This window comes from Curcuma longa, chromosome 20 (genome assembly GCF_044706935.1).
Source record: "Curcuma longa cultivar G26 ecotype Majalengka, Jawa Barat chromosome 20, ITB_CL_G26_1.1, whole genome shotgun sequence".
Classification (NCBI taxonomy): domain Eukaryota; kingdom Viridiplantae; phylum Streptophyta; class Magnoliopsida; order Zingiberales; family Zingiberaceae; genus Curcuma; species Curcuma longa.
Genome location: NC_133880.1, coordinates 10,418,593 through 10,437,947, shown reverse-complemented (window position 1 = coordinate 10,437,947; position 19,355 = coordinate 10,418,593). Strand labels below are relative to the sequence as shown.

General features: G+C 36.7%; 1 protein-coding gene across 2 annotated transcripts in view; it reads left to right on the top strand.

Moving 5' to 3' along the window:
• The first annotated feature begins 230 nt into the window (after positions 1-230).
• Positions 231-19,355, top strand: part of LOC141813386 (uncharacterized) — a 53,537-nt gene continuing 34,412 nt past the window's right edge. For both annotated transcript variants that reach the window (XM_074701346.1, XM_074701347.1), the window contains exons 1-3: positions 231-712; positions 16,662-16,753; positions 16,897-17,597. In XM_074701346.1, the coding sequence (XP_074557447.1) occupies positions 338-712; positions 16,662-16,753; positions 16,897-17,597 (1,168 nt within the window). In that variant the 5' untranslated portion in view covers positions 231-337. The remainder of the gene's footprint in view (positions 713-16,661; positions 16,754-16,896; positions 17,598-19,355) is intronic.

Below are 19,355 nucleotides of genomic sequence, written 5' to 3'. Positions count from 1 at the left end.
TTATCGAACTTACCTTTTTTTCATATTATTAAATTAATATATTACTTCGACGAATTCATTTAAATTATCCATTTAAAAAAAAGTTAAAACGTTCTAATTCATTTAAATTAAAATTCACCCCAAAATTTGAAATATGATTTTTGAGTATTATCCAATTCGGCTCGAAAAGTCCCTCTCTTGTTTACTCCATTATTTCGATCTTTTACCTGCTTTACGCCAAGGATACCGACTACCACAGCCTACCACCAGCGAAGCATGCCTCTTATTGAATCCACCTGATTCCCTTCCATTACTTTGATTGAGGGGGGACAGGAGAAGAGGCGAATAGAGGAGATCGATGGAACACAACGGGAGTGGTGACGCCTGCCCGGCGCAGGCGTTCCGCTACAATGAGACGCTATGCGCGTGCAACCCTGGGCGGTACCTGGTCAACGGCGGCTGTGTAATGTTCGACACGGGCGGGGAGTGGGTGGTGAGCTCTGGGGTTTCTCCGTCCACCAGCTTCCTCACGACGGTGCTACCCGTCGATTCCATTACACGCTTCACCCAATCACAGGCTGTTCTGTTGGAGGTCACCCTCGGCTTCCTTCTCATCTGGCTCGCCTTTTGCCTCGCCCTGCGTTTCGCCAGGTTCGATGGCCGGTCCTTCTGGTCCCTTCTCCGCTGGTGGGTCAGCCGCTTTGACATGTTCTACGCCACCAACCACTGGCTGGTCAGTAAATTGTCTTTTTTTCTCCGCTCTACAAATATCATAATTTAACGTTTTATTTTGTGGTATGAAGAAGTTAGTTTAATTACTTGACAAGATCTGGGATCGAGTATAAAAATAATTGGTATAATAATGTTTTGACTTGATTATCATTACAAAGATGGCTATTACAAAGATGACTTTTACATTCTCTATCTTCACGAACTTAGGAGCAGATCACTATCATGTGAAACTTCAACTTGCATTTTACTTTGATAGTAAATCATGCCAAACAAATAACTAAAATAAGAAAAAAAAATTCTAATAACATCTATTTTTGTTTGCGTTCTTACCATAGAGTATTTACTCTCAGTTTACCTGAAAAAGTTCAGATAATATCACTGTAACTAGGGAAGATGCCAATCTTTTCTCAAGCTTTCAATCTGTGACCTATAGGTTCAGAGATGATTCATGAGTGTATAAATGATTTTCGAGTGGTTACTTGTTAAATTTGCAATCAATTGTTATGAGTTTCAGCTGTTCTGGGACAAATCTGTTTCCCCTTCTTAGTCTCCTTAAAACCCATCCCAACTTGGCGGAATAAGCTCAGTTATTCAAAAATCATGGCTCCTTAAAACCTTGTCTTATTCGAGATCCATCAATACAACAACAACAACAACAACAACAACAACAACAACAACAACAATCAAGCCTTATCCCACTAGGTGGGATCGACTAATTCAAGATCCATCAATGTCTTATCGAATTGCTAATATAATCCAAATTTTTAAAGATCATATACAGTAGACCCATGTAGATGCAGTATTCTATCATAAACAATCAATATTAAAGAATGAAAAAAATATTTAAGTTAAAAAATGCTTAACCCTTGATAAAACATATATCAAGAGAAACAATTTTATAATATAAAATTTGATATTAATCAACCCAAACACTTCATGTCTTTCCACTAAGGACATATTGTGGCAAGCATATGCTATATAGATGTTGTACTAGTGTCCTTTTAGAAATGCTAATGCAGCCACCTAAACTACTTTTAAACATGGGATTTAACCTAATTAGGTTATGGGAATTGAAATGACATCTCGGGGGTTTATATAGGCAGTATCTGTTGTTCCTTTTAAATTTGTGTAGTCTTGTTTAATATTTTTTGTTTTGTGTTAAACATTTATGATGTTTCAATTTAAGCATATGTTGGTTGGAAAATTCAATCTATCGTTTACACAATGTGTCCCCCTAAGTATTATCCATATAGTAGAACTTTAGAATGTTACAAAGTCAGTATTCATCAAAACAAAAGGTCAAGATTTATTTTGACGACTCGGTAGGAAGTTGATGTAGAGGAGGGATTCATGATGCGGAGCAGTAGAGCCTAGAGTTTTGAAACCGTTTTGATCGTAAGTTTTGAGAGACTATAACTTTTAACTCGGGGTTGAATCATGGGGCTTATAATATATCAAATCGAAATTCGTTCAGAGATCTATATTTATTATTGGGTGTAACTTGTAACGACCCAACCTTAGCCTAAAAAATATTATTTAAGCCTTTTCAGAGGCTCCGAAGAATTTGTCTTTTTATTAAGGTTATTTTCATCTTTTGCATCGTCAGGTTTTGAGACTATTTAAATATTTTTTTAGTTGATGTTAAGACATTATCTTTATTTGAGTTAATATTATTTAGTTAAATCAAGAGAAGAATTCTCTGTGTTTGACGATTTTTTGTCTTCCTTGAAAATTGTTTATTAGAACTAGCCTACAAAATAATCGCTATTCTGTCCAGCGTCAAAAGTTCTACATTTGGAATCTTTGATTCAAATATTTGCATAGTAGACATGATTAAACTTCATAGATTTTCATCATTATCATTTATCAATGTGGTCTTAGTTTTTTTTAAATCTAAACAAGACATAAATTTTTTGTTTCTTCTAATTTTCATTTCTACCACTTTCATTTTTTTTATGTTATCTTTCTAATAGGTACACCTCTGAAAATTGATTCTTGTCAATAAACTTTACATTAAAGTACATACATTCTTTAGCCAAAAATTTCAATGAGTTGTGATTGTGAACACAAATTCAATTAAATTCATTTCATTGACCCATGTACAAGTATACACCTTGCTAATACCCAAATTAATTTTGTATATGAGAGAACATTGGTTCTCATAGCATCTTGTGAGACCAATGGAATTAGTGCAAGTATAATTAATGAATGTACTTATGTTCCCAAGCTTTGATATGATGGATTGGTTCTATTAACAATTGCATAGCAATTGACATCATTATCTTCATTTCAGACTTCTCGTTTGATTATATATCAAAAAATGATGATGTTTCTTCACTATCATCATATTCTTATGCATCAATTGAATCAAGTGGATTATGACCAATCATAGTCCGCTATTCAGCCCCTTCTAGCTGGGCCATTTGGAGGCTCTAGAAAAGATGCATGTATGGATGAGGCTAGCTGAAGAAATATGATTTAGCTGGGCCATTTGAAGGTTCTAGATGGTGGATAATGCTGAGCATTGGAAGAACCAGCATTTTAGCAGTGAGATCTGGTATTTGATAAAAATAATGGGTAAAACCATTGAGCAAAGAGTAGAAATAGAGCACTTGATGATTGTTGGAGCTGCAGAAAAGTGGTTCAGTCTGAACAAATAGAGTATATGGTTCAAAGGCAGTTCTATGCTTTAAATAGGAAAAAGCTGCCATGATCTGATTGGATGAGGCTCAATCTAGTCCTCAACTAAGAGTGCAACAATGTGGTGGTTAGGAAGGAGCGTTCAAGCTGATAATAGGTCAACATAGATTTGGGATTCAGCTTGCTTCAAGGAGGAAAAATGCTGCAATGACCTTTGACTAAAGGAGTGGCAATGTTGGAGCGAAACAGGTGTTGGAGTTAGCAACCACCAAAGAGGACATGCTGAATTTGGTGAAAACAGGTAAACATGATGGAAAGAAGGGCACTATTGAGTGGATGCGAGAGCATCAGCTTGGGTTTGGTTGCTGAGGCATTGTATGAAACACACCAGATTCAGAAGAAGTTACTTGAAGGAAGCTGGTTGCCTGAAACAAAGGAGAAAACAAGAGGAAATGTTCTTTTGTCTGTCAAAAATGCCCTACTTAGTGAGAAACAAGAGCAACTTGCGGTTGCTTATGATCAAGGGGAAAGAAGCCAACTGAGCTATCTAAGCCATTAGCGATTGTCAATTGCTTGGGATTGAGTGAAAAGAACTAGATTCAGCCACATAAGCTGCTCTTGAGACCACTAACAAATAGAGAAAATGAATTGATAGAAGAGATTGCAAATCCAAGTTTTAGATGAGGGGAGGTTGTCAACTTGACTACATGGGTCCCCCCTTTTAAAGAACACTATTCAAACCTAACCCTAGAAGGGGAGCTTTAATATCATGTAGAAGTTGGGAAAATCAACATGAACTTATTATATAGAGTATAACCATCTCATTTCTCATGGCAAAACCCTAATCCTAAAACACTTAATATGGGACTAAATGCATTACTCTAACAACACTATTAACCTAATCTCTAACTACCCTTAATATTTTTTCTACATCTTATATTGTTAAGGTTGATACTTTTTAGAATGATGACTATGATTGCACCTTCGATAAGGCTATCTACAAAAGACAATTTTGTATGCATGTTTGAGAAGCTCATAGACAAGCAAGAAGAGGTGAAGGAATAGAGGCTCATCTTGTCTCAAGCTCATTTTGTAATTGATCCATGCTAATACTCGTTGATTTACGAGGTAATCTATGTTGTAGAAAGTAACATCTATACAAATGTAGATGCCGAAGTGGTTCCAAACTAAATTTGCAATTCCTTATATTAAAATCCTTTTGGATATCTATTATGGAGACTGGCATTAGGTATCAATTATTCTAATGGTGTAGCTGACCATTGATATAGCTCTGTGAATATTGATAGGAAGGTATCTTCGATTTGTCTTCTCAAGAGAAAGTCAACTTTGGCTGATTTATTAATTGCATGAGTTTGGTTCTTAATTTAAAATAGCCAATGTTGGTTCCAAGTCTAGATGAAAAAGATTAAGGATTGCATTAGGTTGCCAATGAGCGTGAAACACAGGTGAATGTTCTATAAATGGATTCATCAAACTATTGTGCTAATAGTTGGTTGTTCCTTGGAAGGAATGCATTGTAAAGTTCGACTACAAACGTCTCAGCAAGGACTACTACATTTCCATAACAATTTTGGTGTAATGTTAAATATACAAGACTTCTCATACTATAGGTTGGATAAGAATAAACATTATAAAAATACCGATCATTTTAGATTTGGGATATGAAATATAGGAATTGGTAAAACATTGGAGTTAGTAGATGTGATGCTTTGGAGAAGAATTAATATTTTATATTTACAATAGCCAAAATGGATATAAGAGAAGGTAAAGATGATATAAATGTCATGTCCCGAGGATATACTTGTCCGCTAGACCGGAGGTTTCCCCTAGTGACAATAAAAGTAATGCGGCAAAACTTAGTTCATGCAACACATATTAATGTAAAATATAAATCAATGCATTATTAGTTATTAATGCATGTTCATGTGTACATACTAAAAACCAAACGAGGTAGACATTTATTTTTATACTGAAAATCAAGGTTTGAAAGGAAAAGAAAAGCAACCAAAATAGAAGAAAAGAAACACCAACGCAATAGAAAAAAAACCAAATAATTCGATGTCGAGCGGGACCCACAAACAATGATATCTCTAAGCGATGCAAGGGTAGTTGACATAATATGCCCTCTATTTGCTAATCTGGAAGTCAAAGGAATAGGTAATGACTACAAATTACTCCGTGGGTATAAGAAAGATAGTGCATGATATTAAATAGAGTATAGATGCTGCTAAAGGAATAGGACATCAAGATGAACAAATCTTGCAACTAGTTATCTCAACACGTACCTTAAATACTTGGGAATCATATAATGAGATATGTTAAAACTCACCTAAGAGCATCCATATAGTGAATCTCTAATCCATCTCGATAATGTCAATACATATAACACGACATAAAACTAACATAGTATAAATGTGACAAATTAAACCCTACACATAGGCTAACATTATCTACGGAACCATGCCATCACAACCTATCTCATGGGCTGTCAAAGTACACAGATTTTTGATTGTAAGCGAATCACGCTACCATGATCTGTCTCGTGGGTAGCCAGGGTATGACACAAAATAAGTAATAGATGTAATTCATCTTGTATATAACAAGTACTAATTGTGGGCAACAATATGCTACCACGAACTTGTCTCATTGGCAGTCAGGGTGTATAAATGATCACTATCTGCGGGCAATAATATGCTATTATAAACGGATCTCGTGGGCAGACAGAGTGTATTAATAGCTATCTAGCCATTGACTGCGGGCAATAACATGCTACTATAAATGGTACTTGTGGACAATCAAGGTGTAAAGATGACCACTGTTGCGGGCAACAACATCCTACCACGAATGTGTCTTATAGGCAAACAGGGTGTGTAGATAGCAATTGATTACAGGCAATAACATACTACCACGAACAGTTTTCGTGGACAATTAGGGTGTATAAGAGTGTATAGATGATCATTGTTTATGACCAATAGTATGCTACCACGAACGGATCTTGTAGGTAGACAGGGTGTTTATATAGTATGAGAATAACAACAAACAATCTAAGTAAACACAATAACAACACCAGTTTTCATCCAGCAGAATACCCGCACTATACTACAGTAGGATTCTCTACTCAAGGTTAAGGCATAAATGATAATAAATAACATAGATATCAATCAGACTAAATAAGGATAAATAGAATTGCCAATTATCCCTATTCTTTTAAGGAAAGTTTACCTCTTAAAATTTCTCGTCAAGTAATAATAGCTATCTAGTTATAATATATCAACTAACTCAAAATGGTATCAACATACAGTAAAAGCAATAAAGCATGAATCATGCCTCCAGGGCGTAGCGTAGGCGGTGGACGCATGACTTTCTGGTGTAATAGCTAGGGGTTGAATCTCCCGGGAACTCACGATCTACCATTCATCCCACTATGCGCCTGCTGCCTGTGTACCTGAATTTACCTCCTTCCATACTCGTGGGGCCGGCTTTAGGGGCTATTGAGGTAGCGGATCCACCTTTTTTTTTTAAAATAAAGCATGAATTATAAACGAAGTTATCTAGATATCAAACGACATAGGAAGGTCAAGCAAGTGAAAGGATAAATATCAAATAGAAGAGTAGAGTATTATTCAATTTATAACCTATCTAAACCGATGTAAATAAATATCATGCACCAAGGACAAAGAATCTAAAAAGATCAAAGGAAAGAACTACGCACCTCAACTATAGAATGCCCTAATTGTTTTCAAATCAGAGGGTTTGCCTCAAGCTCGAATTTTCAAGTAAAGGATAGGAAGGAAAAATCTAAGTCTTTTATCAGTTAATCAATCTATTAATTAATCAATTTGCTAATTCCTTAATTAATTAACTATTACTTAATCAAAATAATCAAACTTTAATTAGCCTGATTAATTAATTAATCAACCTTTAATTAAATTAAACAATTAATCACTCTATAAACTTATTAATTAATAAATCAATTAGCTAACAAATCAATTAACTAACTAATCAATTAATTACCAAATTAATTAATGAGTTAATAATTTAATCTAACAATTAATCAATCTATAAAATTATAATTAACCAATTAATCAATTAATTAATCACATTAACCAATTGTTAATAACCCATTAACTAACCAACCTATTAGTTAATCAATTAACTAATCAATGTAACCAACAATTTAATCAAATTGCTAATTAATTAATCACTTAATTAATATATTAATTATCAACTAATTAATCACGGCTAGCAGAAAGCTTAATCAATGAATAAGTTTCTCTTTAGTAGTCATTGCCTTGTTCTTTTGAGGCGGCAGTTCGTCGGGTGCTTGGAGGTGACGGCGACACGTGGCAAGACAGTGGTGATGCTTGGCAGCAGCGATGACGTGGCAGTGAGCACGATAACAATTCGTGCCCGCGGTGGCTCCTTGAGCAACAATAGTGGCTGCCGGAGATGAGAGCATGGCATAGCAATTGTGGGAAAGCCGATAGCGTCACGGTGGCTGCTCGATGAGAAGCAAGGGCAACAATAGTGGTTGCTCGGATAGGAGAGCACGACATGACAATTGTGGGGAAGTCGACAGCGACGCACGTGACCCTGCCACTATAGCTCGTGCGCTTGGGCAGGGTGACGATCGACGATGGTGTCGGGGAAGGAGAGGAGTATGACGTCGGTTGCTTGCATGGACGAAGGCGGTGACTTTGGCGGTCAGGCGAGCAGAGGGTGGACGTCGTTGTTGCATGCGTCGGGGAAGGGAGAAAGAACCGTGATTTTTGTTAAAACTGTATGTTTTGATTAAAACTATATGTTAATTAATCCAATCAACTTCTAACTTAAATAAGATAGTCCAAATAGGCCTAATCAAAGCCTAATGAAATTATCCCATTAACTTAATATTTTTCTTTATAAAAATATTTCAAAAATTTATAAATAATTATATTAATTTATTTTACATATTATCAACCTATTATTATTATTAATTTGATTATTAAATTTATTTTCAATATAATTTTAATCAAATATCAAATTGATTTGGTCCTCATTAATAATTTGATCATCTACCAATTATAAATTAATTTGGTTAATAAATTTATATCAATTAGAATTTTAACTAAACATCAAATTGATTTGGTTCCCATTAATCAATTTAATTATCCTACCAATAAATTAATTTATTAGTTTGATTTTAGATGGTAAATTCTTTTTTTCTTTCCTTTAATATTACATTCTATATATTTATGTATACATTTTATTAATATATATATTTTCTATATGTAACAAGAAAACTTAAGTTTTAAGTTATGCTACACAAGAAGTGTATGATTGAACTTGACGCTAGAGAGGGGTGAATAGCGTTACGAATTTCACGAGTTAAATTTTAACCAAACATAAAACAAAATCTAAACTAAAACCTAACAAGTAATGCAGCAGAATAATATATAACAAGCAATGAACCAACAAGTTAGACAAGCATGTAACTTAGGAAATTATCAAACATGCAATTTCAACCCTTAACAATTATCTTAGAAAATCTCAAAACTAACATAATGATTAAGCAAGTCTAACAGATATTGGTTGTTCACCTTTTAAAAAGTTTAAACACACATGCAATGATTGAAGTAACAACAAGCACAAGTTGACACAAACGATATAAAAATTGTGATTTTTATTTCGATTAACTTCTTTGTAGAAAGTTTTTAGATGTGGAGAAATTCCAAATGAATCTAAAAAGTTTATGCACACTGTTAGAATATTTAGGGATAAATATTCTTTTAATTCATTTTTTCTTTATAGAATAATTTTTCCTAGAATAGGTCCCTATATTCATATATAAATAGGGACTTATGTCTTGTAATATCTCAAGATATTCCATAATATTTTTACATGGTATCAGAGCTAGGTTTAGGTATATCCGCCGAACCCTAGCCGTCATCCCCTCTTCCTTCTCCTCTCTGCTCGCCGCCGCTGTCGATCTTCCTTCGTGCGACCTCCTTTGAATCGCGCCCTCGCTATTGGCAAGCTCCGCGATTCGAAGCTTCCTCTCCGAAGCGTGAATCGCGCTCGTTCCTCGCGTGAGCCTTCCTCTCTTCTCTCGCGGCGGACAGCTCGCGATCGCAAGATCTTCTCTCACGGCGGACGGAAGAAGAAGCCGCAGCGCTTCTCTCACGAAGATTGGTCCAACCTGTCAGATTCGAACCAGCGTCTTCCTTCTTCTCTTCTCAATAGCAGCAGTTCTTCTCAGCAACGCCAGCGTCTTCTACTGGTGCGAGACGGAACTGGTCGCAACAGCCTCAACGTCTTTGGCAATTAAGGAAAGGAACCCTACTGGTGCGACATCCTCAGCACCTACCTTATGCTTTTCCAGCAACACAGCAGGAGCAATTTCCTTCTCCTCTTCACGTTCTTCCAGAAGCAGGCAGACTCGCAGACTCAGCAGTGCGACCTCCTCATTATTCTGTTTGCTGGACCTGTTACAGGTTCACGTGGGAGGAAACCCAAACAGCAAACAGATCACGTCTTCTATTTTGTTTGTTGGACCTGTTACAGGTTCACGTGGGAGGAAACCTGTAACAACAAACAGGTGTTGCTGCATTTATAGTCTCTGGATTGGAGCCAATACCAAGTCCAAAGTCCACACCATGTACACCACGCCCGCCTCCTTGCTGCCCTTTTTTTTCCAGCAGGCCAACAGCAGCAATATTACTGCTGTCTTCCAAGTTACAGCTGCCGGCAGCCGTCCTGTCTATTCTCCAGCAGCAGTAGGACATTAGCAGCAGCAGCACCTTTCCAAAAGCAGGTGCTGATGGAAAGAAGATTGATCATGTCACCTCGTAAAGGTGGCAAAGAACCACCCGATCTGACCCCACCGCCTTCCTATGACGATTTTATGTTCCCGGTGCTCCCTTTAATTTATTATCAATTAGTCAGCTTACTCAGTCTCTTGATTGTGTCATCTCGTTTACAAAATCTTCTGTTTCCTTACAGGACCGGAGTACGGGGAAGATGATTGGCTTCGGATATGAGTCTCATGGCCTATATCGACTTCAACAATCCTCTCTTGTTGGTTCGGTGGTAGCATCTCCCCTTCTTATTCATGCTCAGTTGGGACATCCAGGTCTTGATAAATTGAAACAATTACATCATAGTCTTTCTCACTTAGATTCTTTATCTTGTGAATCATGTCAATTAGGAAAGCATATTCGTAGTTCTTTTTCTCCTCGCACTGTGAGTCGGGCTACGTCACCTTTTTCTTTGGTTCATTCCGATGTTTGGGGTCCGAGTCGTGTTTCTTCTACATTGGGGTCATGATACTTTGTTACCTTTATAGATGATTTTTCTCGTTGTACTTGATTATATCTGATGAAGGATCGTTCGGAGTTGTTTTCTATTTTTAAATCTTTCTTCTATAAAATCAAAACTCAATTTGGTATTTCTCTTCGAACCTTACAGAGTGATAATGCACGTGAGTATCTATCTACTTCATTTCAGACCTTCTTGACATCTCATGGTGTATTGCATCGGACATCTTGTCCTCATACCCCTCAACAAAATGGAGTTGCTGAACGCAAGAATCGCCATCTTCTTGAGACCACCCGGACTCTTCTTCTCCATTCTCATGTTCCTCTTCAGTTTTGGGGTGACGCTGTACTTACTGCGTGTTATCTCATCAATCGCATGCCTTCCTCCATTCTACAAGGTCAAATACCTCATCATATTCTTTATCCTCATCAGTCTCTTCACCCTTTACCACCTAAGGTCTTTGGTTCTATATACTTTACTCATGCTCTCGATCCTGGCATTGACAAACTCTCTCCCCGATCTCATAAGTGTGTCTTTCTTGGGTACCCACGGTCTCAGAAAGGGTACAAGTGTTATTCTCCTACTCTCCGTCGGTACTTCATCTCTGCTGATGTCACATTCTTTGATTCGGTTCCATTTTTTGGGCCTAACGGATCTCCGTCTGAGTTTTCTCTTTCTACGTTTGCACCAATGACTATTTTTTATCCTCCGGAGGAGTCTATGTCACCTCCGAGGACATCTCCTCCATTGCAGGTTTATCAGCGTCGTCCTCGTCTTGCTTTGCCGCCGACCACCACTGATACTGCCATGGACACATCTTTGGAGCCAAGTCTTTCACCTCGTCCTCCGGTCCCATCTCCTGAGACTGATATTCCCATTGCACTTCGAGGTATGCGTTCCACTCGTAATTCTTTTCCTCATTATGTTTCTTTAAGTTATCATCGTGTTTCTCCTTCCTATTTTGCTTGTCTTTCCTCCTTGTCGTCTGTTTCTCTTCCAAAGACTGCAGGTGATGCCTTTGCCCATCCAGGATGGAAACAGGCTATGCTCGATGAAATGTGTGCCTTGCAGAGCAGTGGGACTTGGGATCTCGTTCCTCTACCATCAGGGAAGTCAGTTGTCGGTTGTCGATGGGTGTATACGGTGAAAGTTGGTCCAGACGGAAAGGTTGACCGGCTTAAGGCTCGTCTCGTTGCTAAAGGTTATACTCAGATCTTCGGATTGGATTATGGGGACACTTTTTCTCCTGTTGCCAAGATGTCTTCTGTGCGCCTGTTCCTGTCCATTGCTACGATTCGACATTGGCCTCTTTATCAGTTGGACATCAAAAATGCTTTCTTACATGGTGACCTGCTCGAAGAAGTCTATATGGAGCAACCTCCGTGTTTTGTTGCTCAGGGGGAGTCTTCTGGTCTTGTATGTCGACTGCGGAAATCTTTATATGGCCTCAAACAGTCTCCCAGAGCATGGTTTGGTAGATTTAGTACTGTAATCCAACAATTTGGCATGACTCGAAGTGAGGCTGACCATTCTGTTTTTTTATCGATACTCATCTATTGGTTGCATCTACTTAGTAGTTTATGTTGATGATATTGTTATCACAGGTAGTGATCATCTCGGGATTTCACAGGTGAAACATCTTTTTAAATACTTCCAGACAAAAGATCTCGGCAAACTCAAATATTTTTTAGGGATAGAAGTAGCACAGTCCAAAAATGGAATTATCATATCTCAAAGGAAGTATACAATGGATATTCTAGAAGAAACATGCATGTTAAACTCAAAGACAGTTGACACCCCCATAGATCCTAATATCAAGCTTATGCCAAATCAGGGGGAGCCTCTTCCAGATCCTGAACGATACAGGCGATTAGTAGGGAGACTAAGTTATCTTACTGTTACTCGTCCGGATATCTCATTTGCAGTAAGTGTAGTAAGTCAGTTTCTCAACTCTCCATGCAAGGAACATTGGGATGCTGTGACTCGCATTATTCGATATATCAAAGGTGCTCCAGGAAAGGGTCTTTTGTATGAAGACAAAGGACATACTCGAGTCGTAGGGTATTCTGATGCAGATTGGGCAGGATCTCTCATTGATAGGAAATTTACTTCTGGCTAAGTTGCATGGATACAGATACGGGTATCGTATCAAATATGATACGGATACGGCGATACGATAAATTTTGAAATTATAAGATACGATACAGCTAGGATACGATGTGTGTAATATTAAAAATTAAAAATTGTAGAGATAGAAAGTCATAATCATCATTCATAAGGAAGAAGAAGGAAGAAGACGCGTGACGGTGAGGCGGCGAGACGGTGAGGCGGCGAGCTTCTGATGGAGACAGAGGTGAAGTTGTGTGATGAAGAAGGAAGAAGAAGCCAAGAAGCTCGATGAGGAAGAGACGCGTGAGGGAGAGATGGAGTTTCTGTCGCCGACGCAGAGACGCGTGAGGGAGGCAGGGCGCGGGCTAGGGTTAAGGGAAAAGTTGAAAACTTGAAAAGATTTAATGAGTTATTAAGTTTTCAACATTTCTAAATTAACTCTCCAAAGTTTAATATTTTCGATTTAGCCTCCAAAAGTTTTAATTTTTTGCAATTTCAACCAAACGTATCGGAAAAACGTATCCTTCCCGTGTCCAAGGTGTATCCCTCTCGTATCCAAGGCGTATCCGATTAGTCAAATCTACAGAAAGTCAACGATACCATTCTTCGAGTATCCGACACGCGTATCGGCGTATCGTATCCGTATCGGTATCCGATACTTCAAAAAAAATTTAAACAGAGTATCCGTGCTACACAGACTTCTGGTTTTTGTATATTTATCGGAGATAACCTTATTTCTTGGAAAAGTAAAAAGCAAAATGTTGTGGCAAGATCCAGTGCGGAGGCAGAATATCGAGCTATGGCCATAGCCAGTCAGGAGCTTATATGGCTCAAACAGTTGCTTCAAGAGCTAAGATTTGGAGAGGTTACACAAATGTCACTTATATGTGACAATCAAGCCGCTATGCATATCGCCTCGAATCCAGTTTTTTATGAGAGGACAAAACATATTGAAGTCGACTGTCACTTTGTCAGAGAAAAAGTCATATCTGGTGAAATATCTACAAGTTTTGTTAACTCACAAGACCAACTAGCAGATATATTCACTAAGTCACTGAGAGGTCCTCGAATTGACTACATATGTAACAAGCTGGGAACATATGATTTATATTCTCCATCTTGAGGGGGAGTGTTAGAATATTTAGGGATAAATATTCTTTTAATTCGTTTTTTCTTTATAGAATAATTTTTCCTAGAATAGGTCCCTATATTCATATATAAATAGGGACTTATGTCTTGTAATATCTCAAGATATTCCATAATATTTTTACACACACAATTAAATATAAGTGAAAACAAGCCAACAAAAATAATAGACAGATTATACTAGTGTTGCGATTCAAAGTTATAGCTCAGGCTCGCAACGTGTTGTCGTCGTAGCAAGCACTCAAGCACAATAAGCGCGAGCGGAGTAGTCGTAAGATTGAAAGTTGTTCTGAAAGCTCTGCCTTGAGGTTCCTTCTATAGAGCTTCCTTGGATGCTGATGTGGCAAACCCCGATCGACTGGAGCCTCTTCGGTTGCTTGAACATTATTGACGTGGATGCAACATTTATCTGATAGATAATGTCATCCGTGATTTCCGATTGTTCAGACATCCTCCGGTCGCCTGGAGCTTGGTTAAATCTGATCTTGACTGTTTCATCTGGATCGTTATATCTCATTACCCTCGGTCGTTTGGAAGCATTATCAGTTACCTGGACTCTATGGTCGCCCGCTCCTTGATCTGGTCGTCTAGTAAACCTTGACTATGCTAGTTGAAGGTTATCTCTAGCTAGTCGCCTAGACTCCCTTCGGTCACTTGGAACCGTCGAAGTTTGCTTTCCTACATTTTTGTTACGCGTAATGAGTATTATATGAAGTATAACTTTACTCATGCGTACTTTTATTAGAAGTTCAACTTCCAATTGACTATCTAATGTGATTTACCAAGTTTCAACTTCATGCTGCCTCCTACTTGGATATGTTTGTTAAGCCTTCGGATCCCAGTTGACTCCACTTGGTCTTGCTTGCTATGCTTTTAGGTCCCAACTGACTCCACTTGTTCTTGCTCTATATAGTTCCTAACTAGGACTTTTCTGCTTGGTTCTCAACCAAGACTTGTGTTGCCTGATTTGCAACTAGGACTTGTGTTGCCTAGTTTCACTAGGGCTTTACCAATTGTGTGGTACCTAACCAAGACTTGTACTGCTTAGTTACACTAGGACTTAACCACTTGTCAAGTAATATATTTCACTTGACACAAAGTCATTAGTTCTCAAACAACATAATTTTAATCTTAGTCATACATCAAAACTCACTGTGGTGCTTCCAACACCAACGGGAAGAAGTATAATAAGAAATAGAGTAGGTATTACTGTACATAGTTCGTTAAAAGATAAAATAGTAAAAGTAGTTAGAAAGGGGATAAGATTATAACTCTCAAGATAGCGATGGTGAAAGAGACTATTAATGTACTTAACATATATTCACTTCAAGTAAGATTAGATGAAGATACCAAATATAAATTTTGAAAAAACCTAGATGAGGTAGTATAAAAAAATCTCTACACAATATGATATAATTTTAATAGGAGATCTAAATGGATGTATAAGAGTGAGAAATGAAAAATATAATAAGGTGTATAAGTGTTATAGTATTTATTATAATATATGAACTTATAATAGCTAACATATTTTCCAAAATAAGAGAAGAACACTTTCACATTTAAAAGTGAGAACAATAAGTTGTAAATTGACTTTATGGTTAAAAAAAAGATAGAAAGATTTGTAAAGATTGCATCTCCAACATGAAGGAGCAAGATGAATAATATTATTCATCTTTTTCTGCAGAAGAAAAAGATGAATAATATTGGGATTTTGCTTTGTATTTTGATAGAGCCGAAGAATGGAGAAGAGTGTCTTGACATTCATGATGGAAGAAAATGAAGCGATGGTCTCCATATGACGCCTTGTGCCCCGATGATGCTAGAGGAAGAGGATAGTGGAAGAAGTTTCCAAATTTTGAGGAACCACTGAATCTTGCTACTGCCTTAATGGGGAGGTAGAATATGAAGTATTTTGTTGACAAGTCTATGAGGTAGAAGTAGAGTATTGTGACATATTTGTATTCTTTCTTTGACCAATTGACATGGTGTTGTATTTTAAACCGAAATAGTGTTGATCGTAATAGCTGTCTTTCCTCTTCCTTCTTATACTTGTTTGTTGTTCCTTTACTTTGGGGCAATGGTAAAATTGTTGTCGTGTGGCCTTATGGCCATGGGTTCAAGTCGTAGAAAGTCTCTTGCAATGCAGGATAAGACTGCATATAATAGCTCCAATGTAGTTCGACCTTTCTTTAGGACCCTGCATTGGTAGGAAATTCGTGCACTAGGATGCCCTTTACCTTTCTTGTTCAAAATCAGGACTGCCATCCATCAATTGTTGCTGGTATCCTCTAGCCTATTGGAAGTTTGATCCTTGTCTAAAACGCTAAAATAATAGCCTTCCTCATTGGATCTGCTGCTATTCAAGGTAAGAAGCCACTGTGAATTGGCATGCAAATAGAGGTTGACTGTTTTAGGATTTATTGTGGAGTTGTAACTTGGTTGATGACCTGCATTGCCAGAAGGTTTGGTTTTCTGATCCTTTTCAGTGCTTGTACCAAAAGTAACACACTTCTATGCCATGATATTTCTTAATTCTACTGTTATTGCTAATTGAATGGCCTGACTGAGATATATTTGCACACCATTTGAATTCATGCTTTTGCGATATTGTATGCAACCAATAACCAATACTTATGTATATCTTATTGCAATTTAACACAAGAAAGTGAAGTGAGAAGTTGTTCAAAGGATGTTTTCTGAGCTGGCTCCTAATAACAACTTGCTTCTTCTACTACTAGGATGACAACAAGGTGGTTATTAAGAGGAAAACAGAGCTGGGTGGGACATTTTCTATAGCAAGCTGGATATTGTTTCTTGGTCTTTTGTCTGCGTAAGTGATGTATTTCATTCTCCAACATGAGTATGTTGAGTGTTCTAAAGGATTGTTATTTTAACTTCCATGGTTGAGTTGTTCATACAAAATATACAATTGTCAGTGATCATATTAGTGACTCAACTGTATCACTTTGACAGGTTGCTGTATCAGATAATTACAAAAAGGAGCATTGAAGTGCATAAAATCAGACCTGCAAATGCTCCGGATTTGCTTTCTTTTGTTAATGACTTGGAATTTAACATAACAACAATTTCTAGCATGAGCTGTTCCAATTTGCGTGGCCCTGATTCCCTGTTGGTTGGAACTCCTGGCTTCATTGACTACAGGGTTTTCCCTTTGTCTGTTCGTATTCAATATAATTGCCAAAATACTAGTAATGGTCCTTCTCTGTCTATTAAGTGTAACAACTGCCCGATTCCTCGAAGAGATTACTATATTTCATGGCAGTTCGTTGACCTCCCAAATCATCCTGCCACTGCTGTTGGTTTCCAGTTCAACCTGTCAGCAAGAGATCATGCTCATAATAGGCATGCTAGCTTTGTCAGTGGAGCAATGACATCAGACAATTTTACAATTGATGAACCCAAAACATTCAGAGGATCAGAAGTGAACATATTGAAGATTCATTTGTTTCCTATGGCATATAACAACTTGAATGATTTAAAACTCATTCAGCCTGTATTTCATGACTTCATCTCTGGATCATCTTTTTCTGTGGCCTCAGATCTCCAAGCATCTCTTGGAACTTCCAAGGATGGTTTAGTCAATACTACACTTCATATCAGTTCTCTCTCTGATTACATTGTGGAGATTAACAATGAAAATATGATAGGCATTGGTAAGATTAACATTTTCTTTCATACTTGTTAAACTTCCATTATTTTCTGATTGTATTGTTGACTCAATTTTCTAATTGCCATATGCTATTCATTTGTTGACTTTGAAGTAAGAAAAGCATATTTCATGTATGCTAATAAGTAGGTCAGTCAGCCTAAATCCTATTTGAAAGAAATCAGTTACTACTTCAGTGTACAAAGAATAACATTGCTGTTTCAAAGCTTAATATAGTTCATTGTTATATCAAGTGTAGGGTTTATTGTCTAGATTTAGATTTCTTTGGAAAAATTTCTAAAATTCAAACCTGTAAGGGTTAATACATGGAAGCTTGTCTCAAAAGTTAAAATGTTAAATGATCCAGAATTTTTCTTTCAAATATCTGTTTCAACCTTCAGCATTAGGATTTCTGGCTTCCTGCATATTTGAATTTTTAACTACCTGATCTTGTGAAATAAGCTATGTCTGATTCTTAAACTTAACATCTAAAGAAAGTGAGAAGGAAACTTTTGTGAAAAATGAAATTGGGACAGTGAAACTTATACGCTTCTTATGCTACCTTGGTTTGTAATAATAGGCGTGATGTTAGAGTTAGGTCAGGATTTATTGGTTTGGTTTGTATTAAGTTAAGGAAGAGGAAGACCAAAAAAGATTTGATTAGCAATAATAATATAAGATAAAATTTATTTAAATATAAATGATGATATAATAGGGGATACAGTCCAATGTCTTAGAATGATCCATATAGCTGACCCCACATAGTAGGATAAGACTTGGTTGTATCAAGTTAGGAAGATAAAACATAAAGCAATTATAAACATTAAAAAAATGCACAAAATATCATCTGTGTAGAAAAGTTAATATTTCCTAGTAGAACATTTTTTGAAATATTCAAAGACCACGTTTCATTTGAACTTAACAATAGATTTAGAACAACATGATTTTTTATTAAATTATATAAGTCATCAAGTCAAATAAGGTATATACACTAGCAGCTGTGGTCTATCCATTCTGTATATTACCTTCTATTGTCTTTCTACCCAAAAGTTTTGCTTGACTAATTGAAGAAATCTTCAAAATTCTGTTTTTTTATTGATATCATCCTCTTGGGTTTGGTATGAGACTGATCCATATTGACTTGGTATGGCTTTTGATTAGCACCCAATGGGTTTAGGCTTTATTGCTTGAAGGTTGTAAATTTGTGTAATTTCACTTACCAGAAGTATACCTTAATGACAGGATAATAAAATATAACTAAGAACTATACCAACAACAAATAACTTAAAATGTTAAATGATTCAGAATTTTTCTTTCAAATATCTGTTTCAACCTATAGCATTTAGGATTCCTGATTTCCTGCATTTTTGAATTTTGAACTACCTGATCTTATGAAATAAGCTATGTATGATTTTTTAACTTATATCTAGATAAAGTGAGAAGGAAACTTTTGTGAAAAACGAAATTGGGACAGTGGAATTTCTAAGCGCCTTATGCTACCTTGGTTTGTAACTTGACGTTTATAGTTAAGCTCAATATTTATTTGTTTCCTGTGTATTTATGGAAATAAAACATAAAGCATTTATAAATATTAAAAACAAAACATCATCTGTGTAGAAAAGTTAATATTTTCTATGATAAATTTTTTGAAATATTCAAAGAGTACATTTCATTTGAACTTAACAGTAGATATAGAACAACTTGATATTCTATAAAATTATATGTCATCAAATGAGATATATACACTTGCAGCTTTGGTCCTATC